The sequence below is a fragment of the Cottoperca gobio genome, chromosome 17 (assembly GCF_900634415.1).
Source record: "Cottoperca gobio chromosome 17, fCotGob3.1, whole genome shotgun sequence".
Lineage (NCBI taxonomy): Eukaryota > Metazoa > Chordata > Actinopteri > Perciformes > Bovichtidae > Cottoperca > Cottoperca gobio.
Window position 1 is genome coordinate 6453106 of NC_041371.1, and position 16739 is coordinate 6469844.

Here is a 16739-nt window from a genome sequence, read left to right on the forward strand (position 1 = left end):
TTTCTCTCCCTTCCCTTCGTCTCTTCTCTCTCTCTCTCTCTCTCTCTCTCTCTCTCTCACTCTGTCTATTACCCTCTCCCTCTGCTCTCTCTCTCTCTCTCTCTCTCTCTCTCTCTCTCTCTCTCTCTCTATCTCTCTCTCTCTTGTCTCTCTCTCTCTCATCTCTCTTGTTTGCCTTGTTAGTGCCAACGAGGGTTAAGGAACTACTGAATCGAGACATTTCACAAGAGTTTTTATTGCACAATACCGTCCAAAGGTTTTCTGAAAGAATGATACTTCAAATTTCCCTTCAGGCGCAGCTCGAACAAGCCACTGCATGTGTTTATGCTGTTTGCCACAAAAGCCATCATCTGTCAGGGGAGCTTGGCTTGTGTTTTTGCGCCATAACAGTTTCACTTCTTTTCTTCTCCATCAGCGTAGCCGTTGTCCAATTGTCAATGTAAATAACCTCTGTTACAATATGGATGGTTGCAAAAGAAGGGAATGTTAAATCAGTATCATTATTACTGCAGCATGTGACACAGCTCTGTCCTCGTCTCTGCTGTACTTTCTTTACTGTTTGCCAAAGTTACATTTCTCACACACTAATGAATGACTTCTGGGAAAAGACTTGTTTTATATGAATACTAAACGACAGCAACGGGAAAGGGATGAAATAACATATCATAGTGTGAGAAACAATGCCAATGCCATTAACCCATCAGGATATTTTGAATATGCAATCACAATCAGGATTAGAGATAACCACAGCCAACTTTATTTCTTTTTGAAGTTGCAGGTTGCTTTGCCAATAAACATTCAGTTCTCTTTCATTCATCTGTGATCGAAACCCCCACGCTTAACGGGGAGCAAGACCAGAATCGCACAAAAAGACTGGCAGTTAGAGAATAAATCACAGTTTTATATGAAATGCTTTGATGCTTGGGTGGCAACTGGGAAGAAACGTGTCATGCTCAGATTCATTCTAGGACAAAATGCACAGTTGTGTGTTCTGGAGCAGAAGTGTTGGAGCTAGCAGTAGTATCCTTCAGGCAAAGGAAATGAAAAGGGCAGGTTCATGAAACGCCTCATTGGGCTTTAGCAGGGTGTTTGGATGTGAGTAAAAGTATAAACAGTGCTATCCGATCAGGCACTCAAGGCTCATTAATATCTGTCACAAAGGGCTCAACAAAAATCCCTGAAACAGAAACTGCAGCCTGTTTTCAGGAGGGTAACAGGAAAGGCTTTGGAGGGATACGGACCATGGCCATGCTGACAAGTGTTTTTAATGTTACTTAAAGGTTACTTCATATCTGAGTCTGTACATCTCCTGACAATACTGACAAGCATAACAGTGAGTCAACAGGTTTGCATGTGAGACATGATGACAGCAACCTACATTTTCTAATTGCTTCATTTGTCACACTTAACTCAAGTGGATTAATAAAAGTGACACGCTTAGGTAATTTATTTAGTTGTACTTTTATTAATGACTTTAAAGTGCATTGACGAATGACTCGTTGCTCTTTCCCGTCAGCTACTTGGGTCAAAACAGGTCTTTCAGATTTTCATTTGTTGGTTGTAGGCAAACTTTATTGATTCTGAGACTTTATGAGCTGATAAAACTTACCGTGTGCCATCTGTTGGGTGATTTCCACACACAATTAAAAGTAAATGAGCAACAGCAACACTATCACCTTTATACTGTATCATTCCCCCAATGACAGGCACACAACGACCCAGCCTGCAATCAGCCCTGAGGGAAAGACTGAACTGTGCAGTGCTTTCCAATCTAATTATTTATAGGCCTATAATGTATTTTTAGTCATATTTAATGAGGCGTTAACAGCTAATGGTGGTTTACTGAGAAATGTTAATTATGCTATTTTGCCTATTTAATTGTAAGTACATTAGTTGCACCTACAGTATATGTAATAAGGTGGTACATGGGTATGTGCTGTATGTATATGTTTGTGCATTTAGACACTAGGAGTAATTTAAGTGCCTGTGCATGTGTACACGACATAAACAATACTTGCATATTCATAGTCACATGAATGAATGTGCATGTGCATACACTGCATAAGTTGTAATTGTTATATTAATGTAGATATTTGGTGTCACTTCATTTAAAATCTACCTTCTTTGAACAAAAACATATAAAAGCTTATAATATCTGCGTATGTTATTACACTTGGAACTATATAAAACAAGGATTTGTGCAGGATGAGCTTCAACAGATGCATCTTAGATCAACAACTGAGTCTCTTATTTCATCCTTTGTGTTAAATTCTGCTCTTAAGTGCAAAGGATTTACTCCGAGGATAAAAGTTGAGAACACGTTATGTAAGAATAAAAGCGTTTAACTCCTTCATTCAACAGCCATTGTGGAAGACTGAGCGTTGCTCAATACGTAGCAGTCAGTGTGAGAGGGTGCTCAAACCTTTAAGAGTTTAACAGGCTAGATTACAATTACAACAACCCCAGGTAACATGGGAGCTGATTCTATGGTAAGATCAGTTTTGTATTTCTAAATGAAAACGTAGAGAAAGACGTACAGTATGTACTGTGTGAGAACAACCTTTCACCGCCACATGAATCTGCAACTTCTTGAACATTTCCCAGATGTCTTGAAATTGTAAAAGCTTACATTTTGACTTAAATCACAATTATTACAGTTCTCCAAGAAACCCCTACATTAGGCGGTGGCAGGGAGGGGGGGGGGGGGGGGGGCACATGGTAAGACTGATTTGGATTCAGCAACACATTACAAAGTCTTCAGGGGTTAAAACTTTTAAAAAAGAAAGTAAGAGGAAATGAGGTGCAAAGGTAAGTTGCGTTTATTGAAATATGATCCTTGGCATGTCGCTGAGTCCTTTATAAGAGCGCCTCGCCTCACCTGCACAGACACATGAATAGAGCAACAATATACATCTGGAGCTTTAGAGGTGAGTAACCTCTAATACTGCTATAAGAAGAGATGATTTCCTTAATATTTCAGATAACTTTCAGTTATTTATATGATTTGTAGCAGTTGTGTTTGTGTTATTCTTATTTCTTACTGTACTGTACTTTACTTTACTCTTCTCTACTCACTTTACTTTACTTTAAAAGTAAATGCACACATTCAATATATGTAAATGTGTCAGATTTAGCCAAAAGGCACATTATTATTTGCAATTTCTGGCCAGGTTTATGTTAAGAATTAAAATGTTATGCCGATTTTAAGCAAGAGCACAGATTCAGTGAGAATCCGATCTGTTTTACAACTGAGCGTTGTCAAAGTCGTCACAAACACATGTACATATACAGAAAGAGAGCCGATATGAACTATTTGTTCAAGGTTCAAGGTTTCAGATGTGAACAGGAAAGGCGTGGGAGGATCTCAGGTACAATATTCAGTGATAAGGCTGATTGCAGGTTAACGTTGTAATTATTTGCATTCATTTGGCTTCTTTCAGAGCTGCGACTACAGACTTCACCATGCGCTTCAACACGCTGTTCTTACTGATCCTGTCGGGTCTCTGCCTCGCACTAGCACAAAGTAAGACACTGTAAAAGAGTAGCTGGAGGGTCAATGAGGCAGGTTTACAGCCTCGCTACCTGTGTGGGCAGATGTGGCCTCTCTGTACTTATTGCCTTCAGGACCTTTAGCATTGTGTTGATTACGTTTTGCTTGATTTGTTTGACTGTGTTATGTAAAAACATAAAAATGTTATAGTGTACATATGGTGGCGATGGATTATACTGGATTTCTTATTGTACAGCAACCTACGACGACTGCTGTTTGAAGTACGTGAGGAAAATTGGCAGGAGCACTCAAAGACATGCAGTGCAGTACAGACAGCAGGTGACAGATGGAGGCTGCAACATCCCTGCTGTAATGTAAGTCCACCTGCACACACTGTAAAACTTTAACTTTGCCTATCATTTTTATTATTCTAACCAAAGTTTTCTCTAATTACTGCTCAAAATAAACATCTGTTTGCATCACTCGTCCTCTAGCTTCACCATGAAGAAGGGCCGTGAGTTTTGCACAGACCCCAGAGAGAGATGGGTCAAAGATCTGATGAAGATGATTGACAGAAAGGTAGCCAGAAACGGCCACAAGAAACCCACGAAGGTGTGTGATTACTGAAGCTTTTGCACCGCAAAACAATCCGTCTTATCATATCATGTCAATCTAGAGTCCTTACAAACCTCAGAAAGGATCATCCAACCCAGATTTGAATTGAAATCCTTGTTTTTAATCTATTCTCCCGACACGAGTGTTTCCTGACGTAAGAAAGAAAAAGTTTCTGCTCGGGAATCAACAAAAATGACACATGATTTCTGAAAGTACTTGAAACTGTTGAGTGAATTGATGTTGAATGTCTGTTCACAGAACCAGCGGCCGTACAGAGGCTGAGGGCGACCGCTCGCTCCAATGGCCCCTGGTTACTTCATCTACCTAATCTTATTATTAAGCAACACACAGTTTGATGGAGGTTTTATGGTGTCTTAACGGAATTTAATCGAGGAGGCTGTCCAAGGAAATCTTGCAGCATTGCTTTTGCTTTCACTCTGCACTAAGATAAAGGTCAATGCTTGGGTAGAATTGCAACAGCACCTTTTTGTTCAGGGACGAACCTGCTGATGCCGACTGACCACGACACACACGCATATAAATGCCTTCAGTAGCATGGCTGCTTCAATGACAATATCTTTCACCATTTTCTTGCCTTTTAAGACATGCGGTATTCAATAAGCTGCTTAATTAATGGTGATGGAGTGTACATGATAATAATACATGTAATGTTTAGAGTATCTCTTGCGTGATGTTTCCACATGTCCATCACATTCTTGTTTATATGTAAACACACATTGTTCAATGTAAATGCCTATCTGAAATGTGTGTCATAGAAAATGAGAAACTCTTGTTTTGATTTCTTTTAAATAGTTGAAATGTCTGTCTTTTCGTACATTGTGTGTAAAGGTTTTAATATGTGTTCCCATACGAGCATTATTACAATAAACTTGCTTCACCCACCCCAATCAGTGTTGTTTAAAAGTTTATGATTATGTTCACATGAAGGTTTTTACTCTGTGTTTTCCTCTTAGCCCACTGATAGTTGATGGTTTTGTATTAAAAATGTTGTGTAAAATGTGTTTATTTATATATATATATATATTGATATATATTAATATATATATATATATTTATATATATTAATATATATATATATTAATATATATATTAATATATATATATATATATATATATAAACATATTTTATACAACATTTTTACTTAAAACGGGACATAAAAAATAAATAAATAATAAAAAGAGGAAAGGGGAAAGCCCATTTCTGTCCTTGCTTGTACATATTCATGAAGTGTATGGTATCAACATAGATTAAGGTGCATTAACACAAGGCGTACAGCCGTAACAATATAAATGTTTACCTTAAGGCGTGAAGCTCCCGTAAATGTCTGCACATGGTCTAAAGTTTCTTTAAGAGGCTGCTATTAAGTTAAATTCTCCTTCATCGCCTGATGTAATCGTCATTAAACTCTTTTAATCAGGCAGTATTTCACTTTACAAAAGTTCAACAACAACAAAACATTTGTCTAAAGGATAAAACAACAATAAAGCCCAAGAGTTTATTTCCGTTGTGGTCATTTGTGGGTGTAGGTGTGTGTTTGACCAGGTTCACAGCTAATAATCTAACAACTAACAAACTAAATCCCAAATGTTCTGATTGTAATTGCAGTGCAAAAATATTCTGCAGAAAGAAAGCAGGCATTCATACAATCTCAATGAGCGTATCTGTAAAAGTGTTAATTTACAACCAGCAGTGTCTGATCTGACACGGTGCTGGATTTACTCATTGATGTGTGTTACTCTTTCATATCCATGGGCATCCACAAGAACTGCTGGGACATGCAGCTGATAACATATCACTATGAGTAATGCAGTATGAGCTGTCTGCAGAGATTTATCTCTTCCACACATTTTGTCTTGCAGAGGCTTTGTCTTGCACACTGTACGCTTCAGTAGCAACATTATCAGACAATACAAGCCTGTGCACTACAAGGTATCAATGATGTGTTGTTGGAATGAGCACATCTTCTTAGCTAATGTGCACAACTGAGAAAAAGAAAAGTTTTAAAGTAGGTGCAGGTGAAGTATTTGTTTGAATAGGCTGCCAACATTGCCCAAAGGCGGCAGTGCTGATAGATAACCTGACAAATGTATAATAATTATCGAGACATCGATAGCATATACAATATTGATGGACAGCCAAAATTGCATTTAGTATGACAAATGGATGCACCACCTCCAGAGGTCAGAGTATTGGGTTGCAGCATGGAAAAAGTTTTGATGCAGAGGCTTTCATTTCTTTTTGTTTATATCACAACAATGCTGACAAATGTGCTGCGCTCTCTTGCTTTTGCTTGCCGGGGCAGAAAGAAACGGCTGGTTGGCATCGTAATCAGATATTTTAGCCTTCTTTTATCAAAAGGGAAAATACCATGAACGGAGAAATATGAGATAGGGAAACACTATGTTGAGTCACTTAACACTGAAACAAATGTGATGAATTACAGGAAATAGGATGATAGAGAAGATATGAAAATGAAGATATGTCTCTGCCACCTTCATAACTTCAAAAAACTTTGAAATGCATGTTAACAGAAGTTTGTGCAAGCCTGTTATGAAAGACTGACACACACGTAATAATAAATCATGACTTCTATGAGAGCGTAGAAAAAGCAACAGAAATAGAAAGATAAGAGAAGTCATAAAGCACTGCACGCCACAAAGTTATTTGAAAATGACATTATATTTAGTGCCATAATATGTGGTACTGTTGAACCCCCTAAGCCTAATCAACGTGACAGCTCATTTATTTTTACTGTATTTGCAGGATCATAAATAACTTTATTATTTTTTTATGCTAACATGTGACAGAAATATAAGTATATAATATATATATATATATATATATATATAATATAAGTAGTGAGTTGTTTATCATTCTTTAAAGCCAGTTCATCAAAGGTTTCAAGAAAGTTCAAATATTTACACTTATTTTTTAATATTTTAATAAAAGGAAAAATACTATACGTGTGGAATATATTGAGATAAAATAAATAAAAAGGACCTAATTTAATCGCTTTCAAATATAAACTACACTCCTCTAACTATCCACAAACTACTTTGTATACATATGATCAAATGGACAGTGTTTGTGATGAGACATTATAACTAAATATAGTACAAAAGAGTAACAAACTAGCAATAAATGCCACTCAACTGAGTTTATTTCAAAAAGTGCCCACTTGTTCACAGGTCATGCATAAAGCAAACATATAAAATACACTTACCCCACCCTACTGAAAGAAATATGTAACTTATAGATAAAGAAAAAGGGCACAGGGCTGGGTCAAAGGGGGTTCAATAACATGTTTAATTAGTACATGAAGTTCACTACTCCCCAACAGTGCTATTCTTTGTAACTAAACTACATGACGATGCAGACGACAGAGTGGTGTTTGTTTATCAGGCCATCAGAGCCGGCTCTCCATGTGAATCTGTTCTGGGACTCTTTGGTGCAAGTCTGGCTGTAGCCCACAGCTTCCACAGACCTCCTCTTTTGGATGCGGTGTAGCAAAATCCGGTAAGCCCCAGTAATGGAGCTTCTCGAGTCCAGGCTGCCGCTGAGGAGATGTGCCTTGGTGATGCCAAGATCCTCCAGCGCTGCCTTCACAGTCAGTTCATCTGAGCTGAGGATGTGGGTAGGCTCGACCAGGTGGTAGGGTGTTGGGCTACAAGCTAGGTCGGCCTTGGGGTATTCAATACCTTTCATCCAGCTGCTGTCCTTGATCCGTTCAATAGTGAGGCGATCCACAGGAACCGGCCTCAGGAGGCCCTGAATGATCTCCCTGCATGATCCAGTTACATAGGGAGGAATGGCATAAGAGCCCTGCAGGATACAACACCTGAGTCTGCCTGTGTTGGTAGCTTTGAATGGCATTGTGGCAGTCACCATGAAGTAAAGTAAGATACCCAGCGCCCACATATCTGCATATTGACCAACGTAACCTTTCTCTTTGAACAGCTCAGGGGCTGCATAAGGTGGAGAGCCACAGAACGTGTGAAGGACATCGCTGGGGCAGCAGGACGTGCTGAAACCAAAGTCACCCACTTTAATGCAGTAGGTGTTGGTGTAGAAGACGTTCTCAGCCTTCAGGTCCCGGTGGACGATATTGTTATCATGCTGGGAGAAAAGAGAGACAAGTTTATCAGCTCTCCTGCAGAGTCGGTTGTGATTTGTACCACTCATTTGGCGATAGATAGCGACTTAACAGGCATTTTTGTTTAAATTAAAATCTTTAACGTCATTACTTTAAACCTGAAAAGGTGTGAGAACCTTACAAACTGCTCTGAAGTAATCGGTATCTTCAAGAAATGTATCTCAAAATGATGCTCTATGCTTTAAAAAGCATTGGGTTGTTTTAATATTCTGCACTGGGCATCTCTTCTGTACAGCTCACAGTGTCACCTAAAGGCTTCCTGTTGATTTACTTACTATATGTTTGACTGCAGACAGGACCTGAGAAAACACAAGCTTGCTCTCCAGGTCTGAAAGGCGTCCCCTGGTGCTGATACGGGAGAACAGCTCTCCTCCGCTGGCATACTCCATCACCAGGTAGAGCCTCTTGAACGTCTCCACCACCTCATACAGGCGGACGATGTTGGGGTGAGCCAGCTTCTCCATGCAAGAGATTTCTGAGGCAAAAAGCCTGTGCGATCGCTTGCCCAGACGCACCTTATCCAGGATCTTTACTGCAACTCTTTCTATAAGATGACGACAGATATGGGCAATAAGGCCACAAGGAATAAACACACTCTTTTCTATTGTTGGAGCTTTCTTATGTTATGAAGTATTCCTTTTATTTTATGTTTTGATCTATGTCTTTTATTCATTCCTACAGAATGTCATGTTGCAAGCTGCTGAAGTCAGTATGGAGATGCCCTGACACCTGGATGACCCAAACTGGATTTACATTGTGTGATATGTTGAGCGGACTGAAGTGTCTTCCATGAAATGAATCTGGAAGTCTGCAGTTTCTAACTAATATAACATTAACACTTAATGAAAAAGTAATTTAAACTAGGAGACAGATTAGAGGAGGATCTGAAACATTCCTATTAATTATAATTCAGATTAGGCAAGCCAACATGACACACTTCTACTGGCAGGGTGTGCAGCAGTGCTTCAAATGTTTTATGAGCGAGAGATGTAAGAGGTGTGGCCTTTTCTGGCCAGTTTATCATTACTTTGACACATTTATTGCAATAACAATAACGTATTGCACCAGAAAGCACCCAGCATCTCACCTTTGGTCAGGTCATGTATCCCCAATCTAACCTGGGAGAAGTTTCCGCAGCCGATCTCTCCTCTCAGCTCGTAAAGCCCCACCCGTCGTCCAAATGTCAGATCATTCATCACCCTCTCTGAATGGGTCAGATCATGAAAGGCCTTTCCAAACGCAGTGAGCTGCATCACCTCCTTCTCCTCTGTCACGCTCTCCTTGGTCTCCATGTTTTTCCCCATTTTTGGGGACTTCAGGGTGACTTCAGGGGTTTTGAAGTGAGCCCCTGAGAAGGAGAACATAATGGAGGGATGCAACAGAGAAGTTTGTTAAGTTATTTACTTTATTGCTTTCACTAACTCTAGCTCAATAACAGAATCCTGCAGTTACATCTTTAGAAGTTAGATTATTGTACTCACATTTTTTCACTTTGATGTTCTTCTTACTCCTCTCTGTGTTGATGGCATTGTGTCTGCTGTTCAAATACATGATTTCTATCCAGCGAACAGGATGTTTCTTTCTTTTCTTTTGGAATCCGACAACAAAAAAGTGGTAAAATTACAGAGAAAACAAGCGTCCACAAAACAGAGACTGAAGGGAAAGAGTTATGATTTTAAATGATGTGAGCAACATGATGTTTCTCAGATATCCAACTGCCTGTCCAGGTGCTATCATAGGACCACTGCTGTCTTCCTATGCTGCAGTATAATCCAGAAGTACTGCATGATGACGATAATCCCAGAGTATTGGACTCCTCCCACTAAACCCCAGACATGAACAAATGCCTGATGCAAGTGCTTCAACAGGACACTGAAGGGATTATCTCCCCAGTAGTGATGCATCATTACTGTTAGGGGTCATGGGCGTGAGGAAAGGTTATAACTGCAGTTAAAGTTTCCTGAGGTCTGAACATTTAATAAGACTTACTGTTAATTACTTTTTACATTATAGTTCAAGTATTAATTTTCTTAGTAAGAGGTGCAAATAACAATTCAACCATTTTCCACTAAATCCAAACAAAAGAATGCAGCTTCACCCTCACAAGCTCAAGCGAGGAAGTGAACACAGAGAGCGTGTACGTGTGGGCTACACAGTTACACAGTGAACCAGACACTGACCATGACACCAGACGGACACGAGGACTGCACTCGTCACTACCGTCAACCTCTGCTACCCGGACAGCGCACATTCATCATGCATAAGCTGCATGTCCACGTCCCGAGCAACTCAGTGTAATCCAGTGATCATCTCGGCACGTGCAAATGTTGGGAAAGCGTTGGGGAAAGGTTGACTGGAGAGGGGAGAGAGAGGCTGCATTCAAACAGGTGTTTGTGGAAAAGGGGGCATTTTTTAAAATGCTTTTTTTGATGGTGGTAGAGAGAGAGAGATTGACCACCGTGCAATGTATAATGTGTGCAATTGATAAAGAGGAGTGAGAGGTGAGAACGCATGAAAAAAATGCATTTAAGTAAAAAGAATTAAAGTTAATTAATTGCACGTGTTTCCATTTCCATTTATCAAGTCCTTCTTTTGGATCTCTATAATTGTATGACTTTAGAAGATTTAATTTAATGTGTGGTTGTAATATCAAACTTGTTAACCTTTGACCCCTGATATCATTTGTGAGTTTAATTCCAATTTTACAAAACAAACCACACAGTTATAAATTATTTAAATAACATTACACTTTTGTGGACCCCCCCCCCCCCCCCCCCATCCCCTCTCGCACTTAATTGCCCCTTAAGTTTAAAAAACAAATGTGGTCATCTTTATAGAGTTTCATAGTTTTTTGACAACGTATCATATGATCTGCATAATTAAATCAAGTCATTACTATGACTTCATCTGGGTTTTTACCAGGATTATGATTCATTTCAATAACATTTGTTTTGATTCAATGAAAGGAATCCACAATTGAAACTGTTGAAGGCGTCACCTTAATCAAGCGGTCTGAGTGCTGATGGCTATCTGAACGATGATCTGTTGATCCCGGGGAAAATGAGGGGATCATATCAACACTTCAAAGAAGGACTAACACCTTATTACGATATGAATGTTGAATCAGTAAAATGCCAACAATATAAATAGTTAAATGTCTGAAAAAGGAACAAAACAGGGTATTCAGGTTGCCTTTTAATTGATTGATTTGAGGTTTATTCTCTGTATCCTGTGTTGTTATATAAATGTTATACTGTATATAAACAGAGGTTGACAAAATCTATATTATTCTAATACCTAATCTTGCCTCTTTCCTCTAAAGACAAAAAGAAGCTGAGATTTGAAGGGCAGCTCTGAGAGGTCTGGCCATTTGGTGTCATGTTGAATAAACACAAAGGTGCTGGAGCTTTCTGAAGGGGAGGCTCAGGCCCCCACGCTGATCCTGTTTATGTGTTTGAGCCAGGTTTTGTTTTAAGTCGGAGGTGCTAAACACCTTCCCCCTGAGATAAAAGATGATTAATGCCTTTGAATGAGCGACGCTTTAATGGCTCGAGGCTACTTAAACACTTCATTAGGGTGAGCTCGGGCCGGTCGACACACTCGAGCCACTGGGTCCCTCGCAGCAGAAACAGAAAAGCTGTAGAGATTTCCTTTGAAGTGCAGGCCCCTGCTTGTAAGAACTCCATCCCACAAAGCATTCGGCATGGAAATTTGATTTCTTGACCCCACACCACTTTGAGAGCTGGTTTTCAGGTGACATTTGGGGCTGAAGCTTGATCCCATATAAATATCAGAGGCATCAGTGAGCAGAGGGACACTCAGCATCTGGCAGCTGAGGAGCAGATTCGGACTAAAGCCATGGATGTACCCAGGTCATTTCTTCTGCTCCTGTGTGCCCTCCACCTGACCTGTAAGTACTGTTTGCTTCTATTCTGCTGCTGTGACATGTATAGAAGCAGCTATTTACCGACTGACAGCAATCTGCTCAAATATACGTACTTATTCCTTGAGATGTGACTGGTAAACATGAGTGTAGAAGAGGGGGTGATGCTGCAAAGCAAGGTGATTTTAATTCCCTTTCCATTTAACTACATATTGACTGTTTGGTCATAGAAATCCAAAATAAAAACGTCAGTATGAATAATAGTGTTAAATATCAACATTATTTTAAAATAAAGAAATGAATAGTGTTTTTCTTGGAAAGTTATTATTCTAACATTTACATAAAGATGCTTTTTATTAACAAATTACCTTGAAGTACATTAATTCCTGCACGATTGTGTCCCATGTTAAACTTGTGTGTAAAATATTGTGATCTTCTGGATTTGAATGGGCTAACTTTAAAAAGAAGTAAAAGCACAACTCTGTTTTCTAGGGTCTGGCGTGTTGAGCAAACACATAGATCACATAAACCTGTTCACACAGAGGCTGTGCTGCAAAAGACAGAGTCACTTTGTCTACATTGGACAAGGTAAGACACCACCACGTTCTTCCATCAGTAAATACATGTTGCAATTTCACATTAAATGCACGTCTGTAATACTCTATCAGAAGCCACGGTATCATTTATTGAATAGATTGAGAAATAGAAAAGCAATAACCTTTTTATTTTAATTTTAAATAATAATTCCCTGACTGTCTGACATCAAATCGTCTCTCACTGTCTGCACAGACATCTCTGGGAGTCCTGTCAGTGTTGATGTGGGATTGTGCAGGTCGCACTGTGGGGGAGCATCCAGGCCATCACATGAAGCAGGACAAGCAGGAATACTCCAAACATTCCTCAATGCTGGAATTTCTCAGGAGCAAGAAAGTAAGTGAAGTGTCTCCACATGGCCACAAGGGTGCGCTGTTCCTTTGTGATTGTATGTAAAAGTTGTTTTGCTGAAACTCCTTTACTTGATAAGTTTTGGGGAGGGGCAAATCTTCATAAAGCAAGCAATCAAACAAATCATAAACTACAAGTGTAGAAAACTCCCCAAATAATTAGCATCTCTTACATTAATGCACACATAAACATGTTTTGACATTTCTCTCAACCTTACAAAAGATGAGAACGCGCGGACCTGCAGCTCCAGAGAGCCCGGAGCCGCTGAGGCAGCTGCCGTCCTGCGGGATGAACCAGGTGTGTCAGCCGACCGGGATGCGTGTGGACCGGGTGCTTCTGTTAGAGGGACCCCGGGAAGTAGAGGTCATCGAGGAGTGCCAGTGTGATATCAAGCTCACCAAGTGCATCCGGGTCCCCGCGCTGAGGACTTACTACACCGAGACACCGTATGAGACAGTCCTGGACCTGGGAGGATGCTCCCGATCCAAGGGATCACCAGGTGAGCGCGTGTGTGTGTGTGTGCGCGCGCGCGTGTGTGTGGATTTACCTGTCTGTTCCAGGAAGAAGCAGCTAATCAAATGAAAATGTATTGACTTTCCCACCACAGATAGAAAGGTTGAACAAAACTGTACAAAATATGCAGTCAGTTGGTCATTTATTTACAACTAAAGAGGAAACAGCGTATACTTAATTTATATTGATATTCACTGTAGGCCTAGTCAAAGCAACCCTGCACTGCTAGCATGGGATCACCAGTATTCACTATGCTGATACAATTAAAGCCCTTTTCATACATTTCAAGATTTTAGCTTGCATGCATACATAATACAAGAGTTTGATTTAGTGATCTCTTTTCCTAAATGTACCGATATACATAATTCTTTGACACCACCAGAACAAAATGCAATTTATGAAGTAGTTGTCTAGTGAGTTAAAAGACCCATCAATCAGTTTGAGAGTGATAACAAACTAATCCTGTGTTTTAAATGTTGCTGGTCTGTTTGTTTTCATTTGGATCACAGATTATAATTGAGCTGATTCCCTGTCCATATAACTCAAACGTGTCCTTTTTCAATCCTTCCCAGAGGGATTCTCCTGTGTCCCCACTAAGTTTGACTCAGCGTTCGTGGAGACCCCCAACAAAGTGGAGCTCATCCAGACAGTGGCGACCTGCGAGCTGAAGGAAAGCTGCTACCGGGTCCCATATGTGGAGTATTACTATGAAATAGTCCACCATGCAGATGGAGTCAAAGAGGAGAGGCTCAAAGTAGGTGTAAACTCTAAACCATCACTAAAACTGTTTCTAGTTCTTATCTTGTTCATCCACAACAAAAAATGTGTGTGAATCCAAATATATATTTGAATCCAGCCTTTTAAAATAAGCTTCATGTATTTTTTGATTATCATGGTATACTTAACACTAGAAGAACGATTCATTTGTGATGCCGGTTTCACACTCTCTCTTTTGTGGTCAAGTCGAGAGGAAACGAGGGTCTCGTTGGGTGCCAGACAGAAATGAAGTATCTTTATTCATCAGACTCATGTGTGGAAGACAGCACTTACTCAAACTAATCCACCGGCCTAATTCATGCACAACCTGCAACAATACACATGGTAGACTGGCAGCTTTTAGTCCCAACTCAACTTAATTCAGGAAAATACAATTAAAACCTTAAACTGCTTTGTTTCGAATGTATTCTCCCTTAAACTTCAGAAAAGCCCCACTTGTAAGCACTTACCACATACCCTCTCAATGCCACAAAGATCTAAATAACTATTTTTTATTTAACACCAGACTTAACGTGATGAATTACTTATTAGATTTAAGATCTTAAGATTTAAGTTGCTTTTCCGGACACAGTTGGTCATCAGCTGGGCCTCAGCACCGAAGGTGCGAGCGCAGTGCAAACACAAATGGCCCCTGCAGGTGTCGAATCAAAGCAGTTAACATGCTAAACAGGCAGCTGGGCCCCCGAATCAACTGGGTCAATATTTGTTACCAGCTGTGAGCTGATTGCCCTCTCTGTGTGTTGCTAATTTTCCACAGGAAATAGACGTTGGCAGATGTTTGGGAGGCTGCACTACAGGAAACCGATGCCTTCTCAGGTAAGCATGAACACAGCTGCTACACACACCCACACCTCCTCTGCCCCTCTCATAACAATTGCCTGTGAGCTCTGACACTTTCTGCACTCAGCATGTTGTCCATGTTAAATTCCTACACCAAATGTCCCTCTGTTAGAAGTCTGCCACAATCTCAGAATAAAGCTGAAGATTTACGTTTCACATTGAAACATATCAGTTTATCTTCAGTATAAGAGATGCACATTCTAAGTTACCTAATAGTTCCTTCATTATATCATCGCACTTTGATTTTATGGCTGGAGGAGGAAATATAGCGCACAAACAAATACAACAACTAAATGAAATGAACCACTTATCATATCAACATGTTCCAGCCCTTCACTGCACCATTCAATGAAATTAAAAATATTCTAGATGTACTAGTGCCCTTGTTTTAGACACATGTTCCCTAAATTCAACCTCAAAATATTCAGTATATCTGGAGAGTTTGGGCTTTCAACTATAATTTAAATGAAAGTTTTAGGGCTTTGTACAATGTGGATGCACAGCATGAGTTTGATACCCCAGTAGCAGCTCAGTTAATGCATGTATCCTTCAGGCAACACATGCAGCATGTTAAGTAGTCGTTTGATGTATTGCACAAGGTGATTTAAATGTTTAATTGTATTTTGCAGGAATCAATCGGATCCAGCAACCTGCCACTTATGGGCTGAAAGACAGTCCAACTCATGTGTTCCTCTGGGCTACGAGAGCCACAGCTTCCTCAACCAGCATGGGCAGATACGCACCATCCTCTCCATCACTTCCTGCCTTTGCCAAAAGCATGGCCAAAACTGAACACTGCGCCCCCTACTGGAAAACAACTTCCAATCTCTTCTCAGGAGTTGTTAGTTTTAATTCACAGTCCATTAATGACCCCACCAAACACTATGACATCTGCTAAAGAATTTGCTACCCTAAAGTATTATTGTACTATATGTAATATATGTAAAAATGATGATTTTGTAAATAAATTTAATACAATAATCTGTAAGGATTTGTCATTGGATCACAACACTTTTATGAAACTGCTAATAAAAGTTGATATAAACTTCAAATGACACCGAAGAAATTCTACACGGAGCAAATTCGATATGTAGTCCTGTTTTAAATTAATATATAAATGTAATTAGTATAATAATTACATCAACTTGAGGTTAACAAGAGGAAGTATAAATAAAATAAAATAAATTCAAATCTGTATGAGTGTTTAAAGTATCAATCTTTGAAGAAGCACTGGAAAGGAGCACATGAAAAATCAACCAATTTCGCAAATGTCCCTTTGAAAACACACGTGCAGGTAACTAATAGCTTCTTATTTTCATATCAACGTGTGAAAAAACTCTTTTGTGTTTTTTCCCCTGTCATCTTTAGAGAAGGGGTTTTATGACTTGCTTACAAGGTGTCATGTAGACACAAACTTTGATCTCTTAATTGTTTATTACAGCAGGGTAAACGCACTTTTTTCAATAGCAATCTGTCTTTTGCTCGTGCGTAATTGTAAAGA

The 16739-nt window shown here is 39.6% G+C and overlaps 3 protein-coding genes across 3 annotated transcripts; 2 read left to right on the plus strand and 1 right to left on the minus strand.

The window, feature by feature from the left end:
- Positions 1–3384: 3384 nt before the first annotated feature.
- ccl25a (chemokine (C-C motif) ligand 25a) lies at positions 3385–4867 on the plus strand. The gene is made up of 4 exons (XM_029454013.1): positions 3385–3523; positions 3747–3864; positions 3985–4102; positions 4364–4867. Exons 1-4 carry the CDS (start codon positions 3463–3465, stop codon positions 4385–4387), a joined length of 321 nt encoding a protein of 106 aa, XP_029309873.1. The 5' UTR covers positions 3385–3462; the 3' UTR covers positions 4388–4867.
- A 2613-nt stretch (positions 4868–7480) lies between these two features.
- pnhd (pinhead) lies at positions 7481–16210 on the plus strand. Its single transcript, XM_029453599.1, is given in 10 exon segments — positions 7481–8180; positions 8573–8726; positions 8962–12190; positions 12656–12751; positions 12953–13049; positions 13051–13093; positions 13331–13607; positions 14194–14375; positions 15156–15214; positions 15868–16210. Coding segments are annotated over 8 exon segments (969 nt in total). The 5' UTR covers positions 7481–8180; positions 8573–8726; positions 8962–12138; the 3' UTR covers positions 16031–16210.
- On the minus strand, positions 7488–13460 carry LOC115022318 (serine/threonine-protein kinase NIM1-like). Its single transcript, XM_029453285.1, has 5 exons — positions 13326–13460; positions 9762–9867; positions 9368–9628; positions 8556–8824; positions 7488–8243 (listed from the first exon to the last, which is right to left on the minus strand). The coding sequence occupies exons 2-5, from the start codon at positions 9829–9831 to the stop codon at positions 7488–7490; spliced, it is 1356 nt and encodes a 451-aa protein (XP_029309145.1). The 5' UTR covers positions 9832–9867; positions 13326–13460.
- Positions 16211–16739: the final 529 nt, after the last annotated feature.